At 40.6% G+C, this 18,320-nt stretch overlaps 1 protein-coding gene across 4 annotated transcripts in view; it reads left to right on the top strand.

Moving 5' to 3' along the window:
• Window positions 1–18,320, top strand: part of DENND1A (DENN domain containing 1A) — a 528,338-nt gene that overhangs the window by 253,602 nt on the left and 256,416 nt on the right. For all 4 annotated transcript variants that reach the window (XM_012802455.2, XM_012802453.2, XM_023510504.1 and 1 more), the window contains exons 6-8: window positions 2,370–2,439; window positions 7,883–7,963; window positions 12,042–12,095. In XM_012802455.2, the coding sequence (XP_012657909.1) occupies window positions 2,370–2,439; window positions 7,883–7,963; window positions 12,042–12,095 (205 nt within the window). The remainder of the gene's footprint in view (window positions 1–2,369; window positions 2,440–7,882; window positions 7,964–12,041; window positions 12,096–18,320) is intronic.

Raw genomic sequence — 18,320 nt, 5'->3', positions numbered from 1 at the left:
ACAGGGGACGACATGTGGGAAACAGTTGTATCCGGTCAGGCCAAGGGGAGAAAGAAATGGCTGACTTCCAGGGTAACTACCAAACCTCCCGTGGTCAGGGGGCTGCTCAGCGTGGCCAAAAAGAGTTGATTTGGTGAGGCCCAGTGTGAGAACCAGGCACTGTCTACTGTGGGCCAGGCGGTCCTTGCCGCATCACCTCCTTCATGCTGGAGGCAGGTGGGGACACTGAGGCTGGAGGTTCTGTGTCCAAGCTGTGTTGGTCAGCTGAACCTAGTTGAGCAAACCACTTTGATGGATGCTGTAGTCCTCAACTGTCACTCACCCTGCATCACCTCATCAAGTACTCTTGAAATGATTTGGCTTTTCTCTCCTATCCTCGAGGTCATAGTTTTCTCACAAGGAAATAATTCTGTTCTTGCCCCCACTCCCCTCACCCCCCGGGCCTTTGAGTTGCTGAATTTAACTAGTGGCATTTTGCTTTCATGGAAAAAAAATATTTGTCATCCTTAGTCTAATTTGTTTACTGAGAGTCCTCTAATCTGTGCAAGAGTTTTCTTCTGGGGGGATTTCTTGTTCCTACTATAATGGCTTTTAACTCGACTGAGGTTTATTTAACAGAGTAGGAAGGGAGAAACTTATCTCCTCCCTAATCCCTCTTGAATGTTTACATTGCTCTGCCAAAGCAAATGCTGTGTGAAGTGGCGCAGTCGTTTGCTGTGTAATAGTCAATACGCAGCTGCCAGAGCTGATTGAAACATATTACCGTAAGTGATAATACTGTCAGAGAAGTGAAAAGTTAAGTTGCTTATCAGTATATTTTGATAAGCTACTTAAATTTTACAGTAGCATGTGCTGGCTTCAGACAGACGCTGGTGATAAAGGACCGTGCACTCTATCTGTTCTCTGTGTTGCCTCTCACTTCATTTATCACCCTCAGCAGTACAGCCAGTAATCTGTGCAGGGTGCCGATTCCCCTCTCCCTGGCAGGACGTCACATCTGCGCTCTACATCGCGTCCGGCTCTATCAGTAACGGACTCTGCTGGCTCAGCAGGGGGACGTGACCAGGCCAGCAGGCGCTTGGCACGACACTCTTCTCACCTGCCTGTTTGATGTAGCTTTGGAATAGTTCCTTGTAAAGAACAAAGCCATTTAAAGTAAGCGGCAAAACTTCTTGAGGGTGGCAACACTTTGCTGCAATCCCGTAGTACCGATGCGCCTTTCCTGTCGGTCTTTGTCTAGTTTTATTTGTTCAGTAAGCGCCAGGTGCTGATGGAGAGCAGGCTCTGTTCTTGGCACTGGAAAGGCAAAGTGGACCACAGTGTGCTCCCTCCTCCCTGTTGGCATGCAGCATGTTGAAGAGACAGACACGCCACCGAGGATTGCATCATATGGGGAGTGTCACATAAGCAGTGCACTCATGACCAGGGCAACACAGGAAAGAGGGAGTCGGGCTTTGTGAAGCAGTGCCAGGAGGGGTGCACAAATCAGCTGGACTAGACCCTGATGGTGAGAGGGTGGACAGGGCGAGTGTATGCCAACTCAGGGAGGCTTGAGGACATCTGGACACTTACTGAGATGAGTGTGTCTCTCTATGAGGAGAAAGTAGAGAGAGGATGGCCAGAGAGGTACTGAGGGCCTGGCAGTGAGGAGCCCTGAAAGTCGTCCTGAGAAGTGTGACCTGGATCCCACAGCAATGGGCTATCATTGTAGGAATTTAACCCAGTGTGCAGTGTAAGTTTGCATTTTAGGGAGACCATTCCAAGAGCCACAAAAGGAGTAGACCACAGGGATAAGGATAGCAACCAGGCTGTTAATGGAGTTAAGGGGAGCAAGGGGCAGGAGGGCAGTGGGGACAGAGACTTAGGGCCCATCTCGAAGTTAATAGGAGGGTGCATGGTATGTAGAACATCTGCTGTGGCCACATGGGCAGTTTCTGGCTCATGGGCCCTTTGGGACCCTTTGTAGACATCTGCAGTGGGAGTACTGTGAATTGGCTGTGCACATCGCATCATAAGAAATTGAATAGAAGCTTTCCCCAGGAAAGGGGTGTGCTGGGCAGGGGGCAGCCACTCAGAGGCGGTGCCTGATTGCAGAGTTTGCTTTGAATTTCTTCTCTGCGAACCTATTCTAGCTCTGAGCCATGGGAATAATTTATAATGGACATTCAATCCTCTGCCTTACACAGGCAATTTTTTAAACTCTCAGAAATAATTAGCATTTCGCCAGTCCAGGTTTCCAGCTTAGTCTGTCAGGAAGAGTCTTCAGGATATAGAGAAAAATAGAAATGTATCAGTCTTGAATTTGGTCCTGGTTAAAGTTTTTGACCTGCATACTAATATTTTGTGTTTTCCCTCTCTTCTTCCCCCAGCTACCTACCCTGGTTCGAGGTATTTTATAAGTTACTTAACATCTTGGCAGATTACACGACAAAAAGACAGGTATTTGCCTTTCTTTTTAATAATCCTTTTTAACAAGTAAAATTTAATTTTTATGATTGTAAAAGTAACAAATGCCTTATATTGCACCAAAACCTTTACCAAGAAAGTAATGTACATTATAGAAAGTGTTGACAAAATCAGAATATAGTAGGAAGGTGAAAAAAATCGCTCAAATACTAAAATAATTATTGCTTACATTTTGGGTTGTTTTGTGCTAAAGAAATAATAAATGTTTAGCATTCATAGAGTTAATATGCACAATTTCTATTCCCATGCAGCGCTGAAAGTTTGTGACATGTATTAAATTACAACTTTGCTGAGGCACAAATTTGAATTGCTCATGTTATGCTGAGAATCTGGGGTTTACAAGTAAAATATTGGGCTGGCAAATAACTCACCCCTCGGTTCCCGTTTCAGTAACGTTCTGTGGGGCTTTTACAATAATTTTTGTAAGGGTCTGAAAATTACTTTAAAAATTCAGCTGTGCTTTACTATATTTTGAAAGAAATGGTACGGCAAGGTATCTTCCATGGATGCCAAAGGCCAAATGGAGCTATCTTCAGATTTTTACAGCCCACGTTTTCAGGTCCCATTATAAAAGAATCGTTTCTCCTGTGTTATTAAAGGTGTTGTAAATACTTTTCATGGCTGCATATCATGTACTAAAACACTTCCCTGTGATTGGCAATGTTTATTATTTGGGATTTTCCCATTATTACAAGAAGTACAGTATAACCATTAGCATCTTTGAGTATCAGACATTTTCTTCATTTTGGATCTTTCCTTAAAAGGAGTATCCCAGATGGGCCATTGTAAGGCCAGCAAACATAAACATCTTTAAAACATTTGCCAAACTGCTTTCTAAAAGAATTGTACAGTTTTCTTGAGGGATATCCTTTGCCGACAATATACGACTGTACCTTGGCCATAATACTCTGACCAGTATCAGTTGCTGAATTCATTGCTTATTTGACAAGTAAAAATCTTCATTGTTTTAATTGCATGTCTTGGATTATTAGTGAGTCGAATATTTGTCCATACGTCTAATGTCATTGTTTCCTTTTTGTAAATGGTCTTAAGTTGTTTTTTTTTTAATTTAAGTGATCCATTATTATTAACTGCTAAAGAAATTTTTTTACCTTTCTATTTTTCGGTTGGATGTTATTTCTGAGAAACGCTCTGTTCAAAGAATATCATACTTCAGTGATACTGGAGTTGCAGAGAGGGAATGCTGTGTTTCATTTTTGTCTCCTTAAGGTTCATATAATGTAGGTGCTGAGAAGTCCTGCAGTGGAGAGACCCGTTAGTGTCTCCCATCTCATTTGGCCCCAAACCCTTTTTATTCCATGAAAGATACTAACATTCGGAGGTAGCAGTGTCTTCTGGAACACGCTTTGGGAAATTCTGTTTTGGAGGAAGGGTGGAAATTGTATGTATAATGGATAAATTTCCTTTTAGAGATAGATTTACTCCTGGCAAATATATTCCAGAGGTCACAGCAAATGGAAAGAGTAACTAATAGAAATGGCTCCCTTGATCCCTACACTCACTCTGAAAAGAAGCTTAGACATCGGGAAATTCTGTCATAAAAGAAGTGCTTTCCTCTTTGATGAATGAGTTGGGAGGTCACCTTGGGTCTGTTCATTGATTTCTGATGCACAGTTATCTTTAGTCAAACATTCAGGTTTTCACTCAAATTTGAAAGGTGTCTTTAATAAATAGAATTATATAACATGCAGGCTTTTAACAGTTTTTGACTTGAAGATTGGCTCACATTTATTTTCTTCCATATGCTCCAGTCAGTCAAAAAAAACCAAAGAACTTCGTATTCTTTTTAAAATACGTCTTGTGATTCAGGAAAGGCTGGGTAGGTACAGCCTAAAGCACAGGAGAGACTGGGATTTTTACCCTGTAAAGCTGGTGAACCTTCCTCTGGGCCATTGCTCCAGCAAGGACCTTACCCCTTGGGGTGCTGGAGACTGAGATCAGGAACATGTTTCAAATGGAGTCAAGTTTCTCCCGAAATGAAGGCTTTTTTTTTTTTTGAGACAGGAGCCTCAAGCTGTCGCCCTGGGTAGAGTGCCGTGGCATCTCAGCTCACAGCAACCGCCAACTCCTAGGCTCAAGTGAGTCTCCTGCCTCCGCCTCCCAAGTAGCTGGGACCACAGGCACCCGCCACAACGCCCGGCTATTTTTTGGTTGCAGCCGTCATTGTTTGGCGGGCCCAGGCTGGATTCGAACCCACCACCTTGGATGTACGTGTCTGGCGCCCTAGCCACTTGAGCCACAGGCGCCGAGCCAAGGACTCTTTTTATTAAGTTTCTTTTGGTTAAAGGAATCATGACATGGATGATAGGGAATCTGCCTAGAACTGGTTTAATTGTTTGCAAGGCATTGTTCACCAAATTAGAATAGGAACAAAGGATTTTTATTTTAAAAAAGACCCTCCCCACAAAGAAAGAGACAACCTTCTCCCATCCAGAAGTCACTGGGAAGATTGGGCAAAGTAGGCTTTGTGTGTGTGTGTTTGTATATGAAAGAGAGATAGACTGAGACTGCAATGTCTCAACATAGTTGTGGGAGATCAAGGGGAGTGGCGTGACAAGGGCATCTGTTTGGGTCATGGGCTCAGGGTGGTTATCAGACCCCCAGTGGGGCACTAGTCATCCATGTGGAAGGGACAGAGGGGTAAGGAGGGCACCTCAGCCCAGGAGTAGCCTGGCTCAGCATGTTGGAGCCTGAGGGAGATGAGGAGGATGTTCATGTGGGAGAGTGGCATGGGATCTAGGAACTGGAAAGGGATCTAGAAGGATCCCCACAGGAAGAGAGGCAGCAGCAGAGGCCCAGTGCTGCGGTGCTGGATTCTGAGGTGGGGCAGGCATTCATGGGAAGGGCTGGACGGTGGAGGAGCAGCCGTGGTTGTCGGTGCCAAGGAGGGCACCTGGGTGCGGCAGTGACAACAGAGCGGTTCCAGACAAATCAGTAAATATATTCAAAAGATAGGGCAGAGATTTTTACTTATATAGAATGTAGTCACAAATATGTAAAGGGGGAAAACTACATGATTCCTGTATGAGACTTAAGTAATTGGAGCCATTGGTGTGAGCAAATAGATATGGATGTGTAAAGTGCCAGTCACAGGTCTGGTTCTCTCCACCGGAAGGGCCTGGCATCAGCAATTTCAAGTAGCAGTGAGTATACCTGGTGCCCAGATCTTGGTTTCTAAATACCTTGGTTTCTAAATTCTACCATTAAAAGGATCATTGAAGAAATCTCTGATTCCAGGGCTGGGTCATGGAAAGTATAAAACAAGCCTAAAATAACCTTTTGAGCCAAAAAGTAAAGAAGTGCACAAAACCTGATGGGGAGATACTAGAAAGACACAGAAGTGAACTTAAAGGGGAAAGGGGGCTCCCACTCATCCTATCTGGAACAATTTGAACATCAAAGCAAAAAATGGTAACAAAGGATTATATCCCACTGAATAAAACAGGAAACCTTGTGCCCCTACTAATATGAATAAATTAAGTTGATAAGTTGAAAGTTTGAGAAGTGAAATGTTGACATAAAACATCAAAATACTTATTTAATACAAAGGGAAAAAGCAACCTCACAGTAGAGACATCAGATGAATTCATGGAATGGAACAAACATTATCGTAAGGGGACAGACTAAAATTTGAATCATGAGAAAACATCAGACAATTGAGAGTCATGTTCCAAAGTGGGTGGCCTTGCTGTCAAAGTCATCCAGATCTAGGAAAGGCCGAGGAGCTCTTCCAGACCTCAGGAGACAAGAGAATCGTAACTACTGAATGCAACACGTGATTCTGGTCTGCACTGTTTGCTGCAAAGGATATTACTGGCACTGTTGGCAAAACTTGATGGGATCTGAGGGTCAGATGTTTATGGTGCATGGGTGTTCATTTCCTGATTATTATGATTGTCTTTGTTTTTCTCTGCTGCCATGAGAAAATACCACAGACTAAGAAATTCATAAAAGAGATTTATTTGGCTCACAGTTCTGGAGGCTGGAAAGTCCAAGAGCATGGTGCTGGCATCCGGTGAGGGCCTTCTGGCTGTGTCATAATGTGAGGAAGAGCACTGAGACTGAGACGATGGGGACCAAGCTCATCCTTTCGTTAGGAGCCTACTCTTGTGACAATGGCATCAGTCCATTCCTGAAGGCAGAACCCACTTTAATGTCTTTGTCTCTTAATATTGTTAGAATGGCAATGAAAATGTCAACACATGAACTTTTTTAGGGGATACATTCAAACTATAACAGTGATTAATTGTGCTTATTTAGGAGAATGTCCTTATTTGTAGGATGATGGAGCATAATCTTGGCAACTTTCAAGTAGTTGAGGAAATAAAAGGTTTTTTTGAACTGTTTCTACAACTGTTCTTTAAGTTTGAGATCATTTCAGACCAAAAGTAAACACATGCACATACCCCATAAGTTCATCTCTCTGCTTTGGGAGGTGCCCATTTGATTTATCAGAGTTCAGATCAAAACAAGCTCGTACACTGGGCTCATCCTCTGTTTTCCATCTTGAAGTTCACTACCAAAGATAGCTGTAGTGAAACCAAGAGGCTCTGGGTTTGAACACACAAAACCTGCACCCCACAACCCTCACTGTGCAACTTACTAACTGGCTGGTTTGAGACAAGTTGCTTCACCTTTCAGATCCTCAGTTTTCACATCTGTAAAGTGGGGTAGTTGGGTGGATCCAGTGGATAACACACGGATACAAATGTAAACTTAGTACTATTATATTAGCACAAAGAATTCCACAGGGTGAGAGAAATGCCTTTGGATAATTCTGTGAGCAGTGTTCTTTTGAGCATTTTAGAGGTGAATCCATTTTCAATTGAATAATTTGTACTGCTTTGTGTGCCATTATGTTGCTCAATTTCACTAATTAAAATGCACAGCCACCATCCTATATTGCATGCTGTTCATTTCTAACTTAGTTCATTTCTAACTTTCCATAATTGGAGGCTGCCATGTGTACCAGTGAACGCTCAATAAAATTAATTGAGGGTAATGATGATGAAGACAAGATCTATAGTGTCATCGTTATTTCTCCCAACCACCCCCGCCCTGTAAGCCAGGGTTGTTTGCATTTAAAAGTTGTTGCTATGGAGTTGAGGGGATAGATTTGCTGAGAGCTTATGGTATATGATCCATAAAAGGCGGTCATGGTAGGTGTCTCACTGAGTAGAAAATGTCAAACTTGGTGTGGGAGGATCTATTTGGCTCTTATGTTTGAGGCATACGCAGTGTCTTTTGTCCAACCCTACTTGAATATCAAACCTATTTCTGTAGTGGGGCCAGCATCTGCCCAGCCTCCTCAGTCATGTGTGCCCAGACCTCCCTGCAGGTATCTTACTAAGGACTCAGCCTTGCTTTTGTTACTTAGGCCTTTTATTTCTTTCAGGAAAGTCAGTGGAATGAGCTTCTTGAAACTCTGCACAAACTTCCCATCCCTGACCCAGGAGTGTCTGTTCATCTCAGCGTGGTAAGTGGGGCAGAATATTAGCAATCACTCAGAAAGCATTTCATTATCAAGTGGAGGAGGGAGTTAGCCAAATAGGATTGGCTTTTGTCATCTTACCTCTCCTATCCCTACCCTTGAATACTGAGACCTCTAGGCTCAAGGCCAGCTGAGGAGTTGAGTTCCTTCTTTTCTGAGATTCTATGAGGAATGGATGGGCCCTGCATTTCCCCAGGATCCTCTCTGGCTGGTCATCATTTCATTACAAGCCTCTCCTGGGTCACAGATGTCAGGCTGGAATAAGATAACTGACCCCTGCCTGCCTCTTCAGTCCTTGTTCTAGGCACCCTCTCTCACCCTTTGTCCCCAGCATTGCTGTGCACCCCCCTTTGCTGAAGCCTTCCACATTGCCTCCTCTCCCCTGTTTGCCAAGATAACACATATTCATCCTTCAGAACTCCGCTCTGATTTTATTTCCAGAGAAGTCCTCCCTTAACACCTCACAGGCTTAGGTAAGATTCTCTCCTTTGCCCCAAGCACACTTGCACACTTTCCAGCACTTAGTCACACCAAATTGTAATGATCCGTTTTCCTTTCTTCCTCATCGGACTGTGTGTCCCTTGAGGACAGAGGGGGAGAGTGCTTAGTGTAGCTGCCAAGTCACAGTAATAGTTGCTTTGAATGCTTTTGAATACAGACTTCATATTCTGCAGTGGGCTGGGGTGGTAAACTACCAAATGGAAGATTTCAATCCCTACTGTCATTTTGCCAATGACCTGAGTGACCATAATCAAGACCTTTAACCTTGTGGGCTTCAATTTCCTCATGTGTCAGATAAGGTGTCTGGCATCCTAGTGATCTGTAATTATTTCTTACAGATTTTTTTTCAGAATGATGATAAAATTAAAAGCAGTGTTGTAACCAATATATTAAGTTCCTAATTTATGTAAACATTATCTCTAATCCTCAAAACAACTCTGCAAAATAGATTAACATTCCCATTTCTTAGATGAGGTATAGAGAGGAAAGGCACTTGCCTATCCCAGGTGAGGTGGTTAATAAGTGATAAGATCTGAGGTTTCAAACCCAGAGCTACCTTCGAAGCCTAAGTTCTTTCTACTTTGCCATGAATGTTGAAAGAGAGGGAGGAAAGGAGCAAACAAAAAAATGAATTGATAGAGGTATTTGCTTATTTTAATAGAACACAGGAAGAAGGAAGGAACCCTTGCGACAAAAATTCTTGTGAGGGAGGAGACTGGAAAAGATGAACAAGTGAGCTTGAAACCTGCCCGGGTCATTGCTGTATAGCTAAGCAACTCTGCCTTTGTCTCTGTCGCTTTTCCTAAGCAGCTTGATCTCACCGCTTCGGTCTGTAATGACATCCGACAGGTAGCCATGGAGTAGCCCAGCTGGGTCACCAGCTGCCGGAGAGAAAAGGTTGTTCCCTTCCCCTGAATGGCTGCGCAGGCAGCATGCCTGCCAGGCCTCAAGGACGAGCCATGTCAGGGGCAAGAGGAACTGTTGGGGTGGTGCAGCTGTTTCATGCCAGTGGTTTCTAGGAATGTTTCTGACCTCCCTTGGTCCCCAGCATTTCATGGGCGATGGAGCAAGACAGAATCTCAAAGGACAGCCTGGGGACTACTTTGGTTTTGGAATCCTGATGGCTCACTATTTATAATCCATTGCCTCTGGAAGGACAGATATTTTTTATTTCCTGTTCACTAGGAATTCCTCTCTCCATGTTATATTTCTCATTTTGAAGGACTCGTCTCATTAGGTGATGAATCCCGGAAAGCTGATAAAATGGCAGTACGGGCCTTTTTCTTAGTCACTATCTACAAGAAAATATTTCTGTGTGACTTATATACAGAAATGTAAACTAGCAGATCAGAGCAATAATAATTTTATATAAAATAACAATTTTGTATTTTATATTCTAGTGCATGTTAGGCATGTCACATATAAAACATTCTTCACAACAGTTTTGGAGATGTTATGGTTCCTATTTACAGATTCAAAAACTGAGGTTCTGTGCTGTTAAAGGAAGTCACTAAGCTCACATAGTTACGAAGTTGCTAACTATGCTCTGAGTTTGTTTCTGTCACTGACCAAACCATTGCTTGGTGACTCCATCACCATGTGGACATCTGTTACTGAATATTTCCTAAAACTCCCTTCTAGCTTTTGAAGCTGGGTCTCATGGAGTCAAGTTGGAACCTTGTATTTAACTTTCTCCATTTTTTTCCTCATTGTGAAATTGAATTATTTACTAGTTTCCGTGTGGTACTATCTCTATTACTTCATAGGTCGTATTTTGGCGTGCACACACAGTTTGGAATAGTACCTTGCAGAAGGTTTTATTTTCTGTTACTTTTCTGTGTGTGTGTGTGTGTGTGAGATTTTGTATATATATATATATATATATAGTTTTGTTTTGTTTTTATTAGACAGAGTCTCTGTTGCCCAGGATAGAGTGCCTGGCATCAGCCTACCTCACAGCAACCTCAAACTCCTGAGTTCAAGAGTACCTCCTGCCTCAGCCTCCAGAATAGCTGAGACACAGGAGCCTACCATAATGATAATTTTGGGTAATTTTTCTATGTTTTTAGTAGAGAGGATGTCTCCTCTTGCTCAAGTTGGTCTTGAACTCCTGACCCCAAGCAATCCTCCCATCTCAACTTCCCAGACACTAAGATTACAGGTGTGAGGCACTGTGCAAGGCCAGTTTTTTTGTTTTTCATTTTTTAGTTTATTATTTTAATCACAGTTCCTTTAGCTGTAATTTGCACATAAAAGCACGAGCATAGTAGTCCTTGTAGTGGAAAGAACACAATTCTAGTTATACACACCTGGCTTCAGTCCTAGTTCTCCCACCTACTAGCCATGAGGGCTTAGCCCTAGTACCTCACTAAGTATTAATTTATTCACTCAGAGTATGCAGATAATGTCTTTCTTAAAATTTGTCATAGAAATCAGAGATAATATTTACAAAGGACCTGACATAATGCCTCCCGACATAGCAGGCGTTCAGTAAATACCGATGGAATATTAGACGAGTGGCTTATGCTATTATCGTTGTTATTGTCACCATTATACTTGTCTCCAGGGCCTTTCCTTTCAGAAAACCTATACGGTGCATTCTTCTAGGGTCCTACTTCTTTCACATTTACCCAAGGATAGGAGGGTGGGGGGACTTTCTGCAGTGTCACTTGGAGGTCCAGGTTTGAACTTAGGCTGTGACTCAGCTTTCCTTTCCTGCATGTGACCTCTCCCGGCCTTTGCACAATCCCATCTTTAATTGGTCAGCCCCAGGCTTTTTCCATTCCTGCTTGCATTGTCCTCTGAGTCTTTCATAGCAGCAGAGGAGGCATCATCAGTTCAGCCTGTTGTCATTTAACTCAGGGACACATCCTTATTTCATACATGGAGATGCCTCCGTGAAAGTTCTTTGAAGAGGTTGATTTTTCAACTTCACTGAGTCTCTAGCTCCCTTCACTGGAGATCCCAGGGGACATCAGAAGGCTGATTCCCAGAGTGTAGTTAGTGGACAGAATTTCTCCACCATTGACCGTCTGCAGTGGTCTCAGAGTAGTGGCCCCTCACCTGGAGCTGTTCTTACTATCACTTAGGCCTTTGGGACAGATTTTGGCCAGAGTTTGTAGATGGATATAATCTCAGATGCTGAAATGAAATGGCAGATTTGGTTGGTAAAAGCCATGGCTGACTGAATCTAGTGATATTTGGTCCCTAGGATCTACTTGCCTCGTTAAACAATAAATTATGAAACCTACAGCTTTCATGTGTTCAGAAACCTGTAAACATCTTACGGGAATTTAGCTCTTAGCCTCTTTGAGCTATTCCTTTATGTCTCCCAAAGAAGTTCATTGCTCATAGAAAAGAGCTCCATCTACCAAACTGATGTTTTGATGCATCTGGTTTAATCCAACATTATGCAAAGAAAGTATACCATGGATATTTCCTATGAGTGAAGTTCTGTTTGCTCCTCTGAGTACAGAAATATCTTCCAGTTGTTTACCTGAATTCTCAGTAATGTGCTTGCTACACGTTAGCAAAATAAATTGATTTTGCTTCTCTTTTACAGCATTCTTATTTTACTGTGCCTGATACCAGAGAACTTCCCAGCATACCTGAGAATGTAAGTACTTGGGAAGAAAAAGTTAGTTTTTATTCTTCTGTTTTCTACTTTTTTAAAATAAACAGATAGGTTTATTCATCATAAAAGCAAGAAAACATTAAAAGCAAAATGCGTTATAAAACCAAAAACAAATAGAGAATATTTGCAAAGTACAGAAAACAAAGGCAAGGAGGAATTGTTGATACTTTGCAACGGTAATTTACCTGTAAACATGTTCTATCACCTTCCAGTCTTTTGAGACTGTATTTTTGGAATAATTAAATCACCTGTTATAAAAGCATTTTCCCATTTTCATTCAAAAGAGTCAAAAGAGTCATTTTTGTTGACTACATAATTTTCCATTTGATGTGCAGTTTATTTAGCCATTTTTTCCCTGTCAAACATACTGATCGTTTCTCATTTCTGCTATTGTAAATGAAATGTATAAAAAGACTTTTCCATATAGAGCAGTGGTTCTCAACCTGTGGGTCATGACCCACAGGAACTGTATTAAAGGGTTGTGGCTTTAGGAAGGTTGAGAACCACTGACATAGAGGGCTTGTTTTTGTTTTTAAATTAGGGGAGATTTACTCAAGTAGAATTCAACTTGTACTTCTTATACTTCTATTCACTTTTCGGAGAATAAAGTGTTTGTGGATAAAGTGTGAGTGCCCCCGTCCCTGCCTCTGTAAGACTGACAGTGAACTGGAGTGTGAGAGGGGAGGTTACTGTCTCCCCTCTGAACAAGCTGAGTGGCAGATCTAGTCTAGCCTTACGACACATTTTCAAAATGTTTTTCTGTGATTACAAATTGTACTATGTAGTATCAAAGACTAGCCACCCCTTGGTGCTTGATTTCTTTTTTAAAATATACATAACATTAAATTCACTACCTTAACTGTGTTTAAGTGTACACTTCAGTAGTTTTAAGTACGTTCGTATTATTGTGCAATCAATGTCCAGAACTCATTTTATCTTGCAAAACTGATCCACATTTGCCTCTCTCTTCAACCCCTCGCAACCATCCTTCTGTTTTCTGTCTCTATGAATTCAACTACTCTCAGTGTAGTGCCTCAGATGAGTGAAATCGTACAATGTCCTTTTGTGTCTAACTTACTTCACTTAGCAGAACGCCATCAAAGCTCATCCATGTTGAAGCATGTGTCAGAATAGCCTTCCTTATTAAGGCTTGGTAATACTCCCTTATCTGTTTATACTACATTTTACTTAGATTTTCATCCTTTAATAGACCCTTGGGTTTTTTTCACCTTTGGGCTATTGTGAATAATACAGCTTTGAACATGTGTGTACAAATACTTTTTCAAGTCCCTGCTCTCAGTTCTTTTGGGTATATACTTGAACAGTTGATTACTTTCTAAGAGTACTGTAATAAGTGATGTATTTGTTCATGACTACTATAGATTTACAGAAAGGAAATCTTCTAAGTGTAGAATTAGAACATCGAATAATCAAAGGTAATGAAGTTAGGCTGAAATGGTGTGATTAGACAATAATCTTTATAAGTTTGGATTATCAAGCATATTTGTAAATTTTATTGTCTAAACAATCAGGCTATAGTGAAAAATGTTGCTTCCCTTTTATTTGATATTAAATAATAAGGGCTGGGTATAGTAGCTCATGCCTAATCCCAGCACTCTGAGAGGCCAAGGCAGGTGGATTGGCTGAGCTCACAGGTTTAAAACCAGCCTGAGCCAGAGCTAGACCTCATCTCTAAAAATAGTCGGGCATTGTGGCAGGGACCTGTAGTCCCAGCTACTCAGGAGACTGAGACAAGAGAATCGCTTGAGCCCAAAAGTTTGAGGTTGCTTTAAGCTATAACACCATTGCACTCAATGCCAGGGTGACTAAGTGAGACTCTGTCTTTAAAAAGAGAAAAGAAATTGTGACATTCAGACCAAAGTTCGCATTTCAGCAATGATAGCTAACATTTATTGAGTACTACTGCTTTTCAAATGTTATAGTCAGTGCTTTACCTACATTTTCTTATTTACCTTTCTTAACAAGCTTAGGTGGTAATTGCCACAATTATTATTTTATCTTAGGAAGCAGAAGCCTTGAATATTTAAGTGACATATTCAAGGTACTATAGCAAAGAAATGGTAGAAGCAGAATTTAAACGTTGGTCTTTGTGATTCTTGAGACTGAGCTCTTACATACTGCTCTGTACTTTGAGCCCATGATTTTTACCTTTTACTTCTGAAAAATGCCATTGAAATGCTAAAAGTGGTATAAAATTAAGGAGAAAAATCACCCTACAATTGTAGCAGAAGCCACCAGGAGCCAAAAGTTTGGAAATTTCTGTAACGTGGAGGAGATGATCACTGATACTTACTAGTCTATTTAGTATGGACAATGAAGAAATCCAAAAAGAAGTAGAAAAATACTGCAGAAATAACAGAAGCAAAGGCATGTCCTGGAGCAGCTGCAAAAGGCTATTGAAGATTATTTAAAAATGCTATGTTAACACTTATAAACGTTCCTCACTATAAAATTACACTGAAAATTTCAAAACAGAAACAGTCAAGCTCTTGGAGGTCACTTTTATCTAAGTGAAATAAAACTGTAAATTAGTAGCTGGGCACAGTGGCTCACACCTGTAATCCCAGCACTCTGGGAGGCCGAGTTGGGTGGATTGCCTGAGCTCACAAGTTCAAGACCAACCTGAGCCAGAGCAAGATCTGGTCCCAGCCATTGTGGCCAGTACCTATAGTCCCAGCTACTTGGGAGGCTAAGGCAAAAAAATCCTCTTGAGCCAAAGAATTTGAGGTTGCTATGAGCTGTGACACCTGGCACTTTTCCGAGGGCAACAAAGTGAGACTCTGTCTCAAAAAAACAAACAAAAAAATTAACCCTATAAATTAATAGTAAAGGCTTTTAAAAAGTTATCTACATGAAATAGGCAGATATTATTAGAATTAATGATACCAAATGCCTAAGTGATATGGCCAAAATCATACCCAGGGGAAAATTCATAGCTTTGAATGCTTTTATATAAATAAGAATTTATGAAATAATGAACTTAATTTTCAACAAGCTCAAAAAAAAGTAATAAGCCAAAACTAGAAAAACGGATTCTATTAGGAAATATTGTTAAAATTAAATTAAGAAATAATGTGTTGTAAAAACTGAATTTTTGGAAAAAATGAAATTTTAAATAATGAATTTGGAAATTACAAAAGTAAAAAATTCTCTAGAAAAATATAAATGATTAAAGTGAACCTAAGAAATAAAAAATATGAACATAGAAAAATAACTTAGAAAGCTCTGATACAGTCTCTACTCTCACCCCTTCAATTACATCAGGTTTAGGTGGGTATAGAGGTATTTTCAAGGAACAGATAACTATTACTTTAACCATTCCAAATCTATAGAAGAAGTATATTTGTATGTGTAGCATACAAAAGCAAAAGAAAACAAGCAGTGGTATATGTATACCGTGGAATACTCTTCAGCCATTAAAAAAAATGGAGACTTTACATCTTTTGTATTAACCTGGATTGAGGTGGGACACATTCTTCTTAGTAAAGCACCACAGGAATGGAGAAGCAAGAATCCAACATACTCAGTTCTAATATAAAGGCAGTAGATGATTCAGTACAATGTGGGGGTTAGGAGAATGAGGGAGCGGGTAGAGGGGATGCTAGAGGGGGATGAGGGTTATGGTGTATGGTACACCTCTTAGGGGTGGGACACAATTATGAAAGGGACTTTACCTAACACATCCAATCAGTGTAACCTAATTTTTTGTACCCTCAATGAATCCTAAACAATAAAAAAAAAAAAAAAGTGCCCATAATCCCTCATCTCAGAGAAAGTCCTGTTATGAATGTTTCTTTCTTTCCCTTCATGATGGTATTAATAATGATTTTCTAACTGCACTGCTGGGAGCCCCAGAAGGCCTGGGGTAGATAGATGTTTCACTGATTAGAGCACTGAGTCCCTGCTCCTGTTCTATCCAGAATGTGTTCATTTTTACTGTTTAAATTGGGAGTTGAGCAATATTTTGAGGCAAAAGTGTTCTTTTGTTTTTTTTTTTTAATTTAGAAGCTATATGTTTAAAAACACACAGTAGGATCATCATAGCAATATATATTTTTATAGCTGCTTTCTCTTATGACAATGTATCATGAACCTGTGTGGTTAAAAATTACTTATAGATACTTTGTTATTAAAAAATGAAACAATATAGGTTCAGTGCCCATAGCTCAGTGAGTGGGGCACCAGCCACATACACCAAGGCTGGCAGGTTTGAGCCCAGCCTGGGCCTGCTAAACAACAATGACAACTACAGCCAAAAAGTAGCTGGGCATTGTGGCGGGCACCTGTAGTCCCAGCTACTTGGGAGGCTGAGGCAAGAGAATCACTTAAGCCCAAGAGTTTGAGTTTGCCGTGAGCCGTGATGCCACGGCACTCTACCGAGGGTGACATAGTGAGACTGTGTTCTCCAAAAAAAAAAAAAAAAAATTAAACAGTATAGCACCTGTAATCCCACTCTTCCTCCAGAATTTGATGAATGAACGTTCTTCCAGACCTTTCTCTATGAATTTGGTGTTATATGTGTGATTACCTGGGTATGTTGGAGATTTTTTTTTAACATCAATGTGTCAATACTCTTCCTATTTTTTAGCAACTCTCCATTTTGGTTTGATGTATTCTAGAAACTGTCACATCTGCCTCTTTCCATCATTTTGTGATATTTTATTTGATGGCATTTTTATTCTTATGAAAGTAATGAATATCAAAGGCTTAAAAAACTGTGTAGTAACATATAGTTATTGATGAAAACCAGCAAGTTCACGTTGTTTACACTTCTTACTTCCCAGAGGTAGCTATCTTCAAGTTTTGAGGAGTTGCAGTATTTTTATTTTGAATAACATGTTCACATTGCTGTATGTTAATTTTTTTTTCTTTTCTTTTCTTTTCTTTTTTTTTTTTAGTTTCAGATGTTACCTATTGAATTTCTTATGTGAGATGAGAGTTTAGGTCTTTTACCACTCCTGATCCTCCTCCCCTAGAAAAACACATGCACACAAATTAACTTTCTCTCTCGTATTTCCCCTCTCCCATTCTTGCTATATCTTTAGAAGAGTTTTCTATGAAATCAGTAGTTAATGTTTATATTTTAATGAACATGCTGAAGCAGGTAGTTGATTACATTTTCTTTCTTACACAACTTTTTGTCATGTAAGAGGTCTTGAGTTTCACATCTTTCTCTTTCTTGATACTGTTTTCTCCTTTTGGTGAAATATCTCCACCGGTTTCCTAAGGAAGTATTGTGTTGGAGGCAACGTTGTTAGGCTTTGCATGACTGAAAACCACTTTATTCTATTTTTTTTTTTTTTTTGAGACAGAGCCTCAAGCTGTCCCCCTGAGTAGAGTGCCATAGCATCACAGCTCACAGCAACCTCCAACTCCTGCGCTCAAGCGAATCTCTTGCCTCAGCCTCCCAAGTAGCTGGGACCACAGGCACCCGACACAACGCTTGGCTATTTTTTGGTTGCAGCCGTCATTGTTGTTTGGCGGCCCCAGGCTGGATTCCAACCCACCACCTTAGGTGTATGTGGCTGGCGCCTTAGCCACTTGAGCCATAGGCGCCGAGCCACTTTATTCTATTCTTGATAGTTTGACTGGTTATGGAATTCTAGGTTGCAAATCATTCTTCTTTCAGAATTTTGAAAAAGTTGCTCTCCTGTCCTTTAGTTTTTCTTGTTGTTTATTTTGTTTAACCATTCTTTACCTCTTCTACTATCCTGAAATTGCACAATGATGTGCCTTGCTGGGGGCTTGTTTTCATCTGTTATTTTGGGCACTTGGTAGTCTCATTTAGTCTAGAGGTTCTTATTCTTTAGAGCTAAGAGGTTCTCTCTCATTGTTTCTTTGGAAACCATTTTTATTTTTCTCTTTTCTTCCTAGGGAGCGTCTGTGTTAGAATGTTTAGTCTCCTGTGTTGATCCTCTAATTTTCTTTCTTTCTCGCCTATTTTCCATCTCTCTCTTTTTTCTCTCTACTTTCTTCAAATGCTCTTTCCACCCTTTTGAATTTATTTTTTCCATCATAATTTCAGTATCTGTGAGACTGTTGCTTACAGATTAAAAAATTTTTCTTCTCTTTTCATTGTTGTCTTACCCAATATTCCCCTCCTCTCTTTCTTTTGTTCTGTTTTTTATTGTTAAGCAGAGGCTTTCCTGCAAGCGCTGCCCATCATGTTTAAGAGCAAGACACTAA

The sequence above is a fragment of the Otolemur garnettii genome, unplaced genomic scaffold (assembly GCF_000181295.1).
Source record: "Otolemur garnettii isolate 467f Iridium unplaced genomic scaffold, OtoGar3 scaffold00014, whole genome shotgun sequence".
NCBI classification, from domain to species: Eukaryota; Metazoa; Chordata; class Mammalia; order Primates; family Galagidae; genus Otolemur; species Otolemur garnettii.
Note: the sequence above shows the minus strand (reverse complement) of the source record. Positions and strands in the feature narration are given on the sequence as shown.